Raw genomic sequence first — 4,717 nt, forward strand, 5'->3', positions numbered from 1 at the left:
CTTTCATTGCCAAGGGTGCCAGTTCCATCCCTGGTCCAGGAACTAAGTTCCCTCAAGCTCCATGGTGCAGGAGAAAACAAAATTAAGTAATTAATTTGGAGCCAAGCACTGCAGAAAAGGCTTCTATTTTTGATTCTTATTTAATAGAGTATATAGAATTCCCTGCTCACATTTTACTTTGTCAAATGTTTGTGAAATTCTTGGGTGTTTGGTTCCCTTTTATAGCTGCTTCCACAAAGTATCAAAAAGAGTTGGAGAATGACTTTCCACAGCCGTCTAAGGTTAGCTGGAACAAAGTGGTCCCAGTTCTTTCCCAGAGTTCTCCAGAAAATTAGAGGGAAGCTCAATGCCTCATGTTTAATAGAATTATTTAGGTTCGTTAAATAAAAGGGTCCAAGATAAGGAAATTGAATCTGCAGATTCAAGATACAGTTAATTGAGGCTTACAATATTACTCACTCAAGCAGATGCGGGAAAACAGGCAATAACTCATTCAAATAGAAAAAAGGTGAATATTCATGTCCAGCTAAAGAGAAGCAAGAGAGAAAAATATGAAAACGTTACAATCTTTTCACATAATATTTTTAGAATAATAATGATGCAAATTAGGAAGTTTGGAAGGTATTAAAACAGTAAGAATCCTTGTGATTTGTAGAAAGAGCTACTTTTTTTTTTTTTTGGTGGAAACATGTATTTTCCCATGAATCTATTTTCATTTTTTAAAAATTTTCTAGACCTTTATTTCTCCGGCAATGGGGGTAAAAGGAATAAAATAAAAATGGCACAACTGACACAACCGACTGAGGGGGAAGGAAGGGAGGTGGAAAAATCGATGGGGGAGGGGTCCTCATTATAGCAACAGGAGCCTGCAACCTGGGATGCCAGCATCACCCCACAGCGCAGCATGAACAACTCTTCCTCCTAGGGTCTCTGCCCTGTCCCACCTTGGGCACCCCCAACCCCAAGGGAGTGGACGGTGAGAAGCTGGATTCCCAGACTGGGGCCAGCAACTGTGCTGGGGGAGGGGCCTGGGGTCAGAACATGCACAGGGAGTGACAGCCAAGGGCACTGTCTCCCCAAGGAAGGGACTTGGGGGGAGGGAGGGGGAGAGTGGATACCAGAGGCTGGCGTTGGCTCCTCTTCCAGCATCAGGCGAGAGACAGCGCAGTCAGAGCCTCCTGGGCAAAGTACTTGACATCTATGTCCCGGTCCTGGGTCAGCTTCTCCAGGATGGGCTTGACCTCAGTCTGCAGTGTGCTGTTGTCCAGGATGGACCCGATCTTCTGTAGGGACTTGGCCACATTGAAGCGGACATTGGCGACGGGGTCCTCAGCCATATGCAGCACTGTGGGCAGCATGTGCTTGGTGGTGATCTCCTGCCCACAGACCTCAGACAGCACATTGATGCAGAAGAGTGTAGTCATGCGGTGCAGGTAGTTGGGTTCCTCAGACAGGGTCAGGACCCTGGGGATGGTAGTGGCAAGGGCCCACTCCTTCCCAAACTGCTCCACCAGCTTCTTCAGGTTGTTGGTGGCCGCCTCGCGGATGGCATAGACATGATCCACAAGCCAGGACATGCACAAGGAGTGGAGCTGCGCATCAAAGAACTCCAGCCCAAACTGTCCAGCCAGCAGAGGCATGTACTCAACGATGACCAGACGCACCCGCCACTTGGCATCCTCCGCAAGCTCCATGATTGTGGGCAGCAGGAACTTGGAGAGCTGCTGGATGCCAATCACCTCTTTCATGCAATCGAGGTCGGAGATGATGTTCAGCCGCACATCTGGGCACTCATCCCTCAGCAGAGCCAGGAAAAGGGGCATGAGGTGCTCGATGGTGTTATCTTTGCCCAGGATGGGGCAGAGGCCCATGATGACGGAGGCCAGGGCTGACCTGACATGCTGGTTGGTGTCTGAGACCAGCTCCTTGCTGCAGGGCAAGATCTCGGTCAGGATCACATTCTCCCGATAGTCAGCGGAGAGATTTTCACAGAATTCTTTGAGGTTGTGGGAGGCAGCGGCTCTCACCTCGGCCTCACAGTCTTTCATCAGGTTCTGGAAGGCAGGGACCAGGCCCGTCTTGGTGATCTCAGGCCCCACTACTGTCTGGAGCTCTGTGAACTTGTCGGCCACCATGTAACGGACGCGCCAGGATGTGTCCTCGGCAGCCTGGCACAGGGTGATCATCACCAGGGCTTCCAGGGCCTCCTGGGGCAGGAGCTGGGCGATGTTCACACACACTTCCACCATTAGCAGCCGCACTGAATCCTGCTCGTCAGAGGCCAGGTTGGAGAATATGGGGATGATCTCGGTCTTGATGTCGTCTATCTCAAGCACCTTGGCGAAATCCCCCAGGTTGGAAGCTGCTGCACACCGCACCAAGAGGTTGTCATCTGAGCACAGATCCCGGAAGCACTGTAGAAGTTCCGCCTTGATGGCGATGGACACGCCAGGGTAGCAGACGGAGAAAAGGCTGCAGGCTGAGATGCGAGCGTTGACTAAGTCGCCGCCCACCAGCCGCTTCACGAGTGGCACAAAGTGGTCCTCGAGATGGGAGGGTGAGTGCTCATGCGAGATGACCCTCAGGGACTCCACCGCCTTCTCCCGCACTATGACCTCCTCCACCACGGCCAGCAACTCCAGGGGTGGCAGCAGGCAGTGAACATACTCGGGACCTCCAACCAGAGGGGTGAAGGTGCCCAGCTGCTCCGCCAGGGCCAACATGACCTCGTCCTCATCGTACAGGATGTCTATAATGAGGGGCAGAAGCTCACTGCGGGTCTTTTCGGCTCCAAGGGCCAACGCGATGGTGGACAGCTTATTGATGCTGTTGATGCGAACCTGAATATCCTCGCTCTGGAGCTCGTCTATGAGGATCGACATGGGGTCGAGCGAGTTATCGCCGTTAGCCTCCGCCATCTTTGTTCCTCACAGACCGCACCCAGCGCTTTGCGAAAACAGGGATAGGGAACGGCTGGAATGGGCGGAGTCAAGAAAGGCGTGGGGATATCTGAGCCACTTTACGGGGACTCCTCCACAGTCATTGGCCACGCTACGCCGTCCTGAGCCTGCGTTTCATTTCATTTGTCCAAACAAATAAAGTCCCACCTACCACCCATTTGCCATTGGCTGAAGAGACCACATTAACTGCAGGAGCCTGTGGTGGGGTTCGGCAGAGTGCATGATGGGATGGGAGATGACGCAATGGAGGGGTGGGGGTGGGGGATGCACAGAGGTTGTTGGGTGAGTGGAGCGGTGTTTCCTTGGAGCCTCTGTGGTAAAGAGTCCGCCTGCATCACAGAAGACCATGGTTTGATCTCTAGGTCGGGATGATCCCCTGGAGAAGGGAATGGCTACCCACTCCAGTATTCTTGCCTAGAGAATTTCATGGACAGAGCCTGGCCTCTGAGGTGTCAGGTACAGTCCACGCGGTGGCAGAGTCGTATACGATTTAGTGATTAATGCACACACGCATAGGAGAGGAGGATTCTATTTTCATTATTAGTTAGAAAACGACGTGCAAATCGTCTGCATATCTGCTTCTTATCAAGAAGAAAGACTGAAATTTAAAATGAACTTTTAATTTTAGAAGTGTCAGATTTTAGAAAAATTGTGATAGTACAAAAGGGTTCTCAAATATCCCACACCAATTTCCCTTTTTGTAACATCTTATCTTGGTGTGGTACTTTGTTCACAATGGGCGAACCAGGATTCATATATTAGTGTTAACCGAAGTCCATTCTTTTTTTTTTTTTTAATTAGGTCCCATTTGTTTATTTTTGCTTTGTTTCTTTTTTTTTTTTGTAATTTATTTTTTATTTTACTTTACAATTCTGTATTGGTTTTGCCATACATTGACGTGAATCCACCACGGGTGTACATGCGTTCCCAAACATGAATCCCCCTCCCACCCCTCTCCCGACAACATCTCTCTGGGTCATCCCCGCGAAGCGTGCCATATCCTGCATCGGACATAGACTGGCAATTCGATTCTTACATGATATTCAGATTCGTTTGCTCTTCTTTACCTGATACCCTTTTTCTGTTCCTAGATCCCACCCAGGTTTATTACATGACATTTTGTTGTCAGGTCTCCTCTAGACTATGATAGGTTCTCAAACTTTTCTTGTTTTTCATAACTTTTGACAGTTTTGAGGAATACTATTCAGGTGTTCTGTAGAATGTCCCTTACTTGGGATGTGTTTGACATTTATCTTAGGGATAGACTGGGGTTGTGTATCCTTGGGAAGAAGACCACAGAAGTAAAATGCCATTTTTGTTTCCTCATTGTAAAGTTGCCCTTTCTACCCCTTTCTACACTGTGGTCTTTGGAAGAAAGTGACTCCACACTTACGGTGTAGGGAGGAAAGACTGAATTTTAACTGTAATAGAAAAAATCATTATCACTGGCAAACATTCTAATCGGAAAGTGATCAATATCATAAGTGCATTTGGCAGGCTCCTTTAACTGGTAAACTTAGAGACGTGTATTTTGTGGCTAACATATTAGTAGGCCAAATGGGCGGCACTATTTCTTAGAACTAGACTCTTCTTTAGGGCAATTTCTTTGTCTTGGGAGATGGCCAGAATTACAGGCACTGAAATTTTAATTTACCACTGCTACCAGTGGTGGGTTACAGTCCATAGGGTCGTACAGAGGCAGACATGACTGAAGCACACAAGCTCCCACCACTTCTCAGAGATATTTCAGGTCTTAA

The 4,717-nt window shown here is 48.6% G+C and overlaps 1 protein-coding gene across 1 annotated transcript; it reads right to left on the reverse strand.

The window, feature by feature from the left end:
- Nucleotides 1–1,041: 1,041 nt before the first annotated feature.
- Nucleotides 1,042–2,955, reverse strand: LOC120859757 (serine/threonine-protein phosphatase 2A 65 kDa regulatory subunit A alpha isoform-like). The gene has a single exon (XM_040235740.1). It carries the CDS (start codon nt 2,916–2,918, stop codon nt 1,149–1,151), a length of 1,770 nt encoding a protein of 589 aa, XP_040091674.1. The 5' UTR covers nt 2,919–2,955; the 3' UTR covers nt 1,042–1,148.
- Between the last annotated feature and the right edge of the window lie 1,762 nt (nt 2,956–4,717).

Source organism: Oryx dammah, unplaced genomic scaffold (genome assembly GCF_014754425.2).
Source record: "Oryx dammah isolate SB20612 unplaced genomic scaffold, SCBI_Odam_1.1 HiC_scaffold_2847, whole genome shotgun sequence".
Lineage (NCBI taxonomy): Eukaryota > Metazoa > Chordata > Mammalia > Artiodactyla > Bovidae > Oryx > Oryx dammah.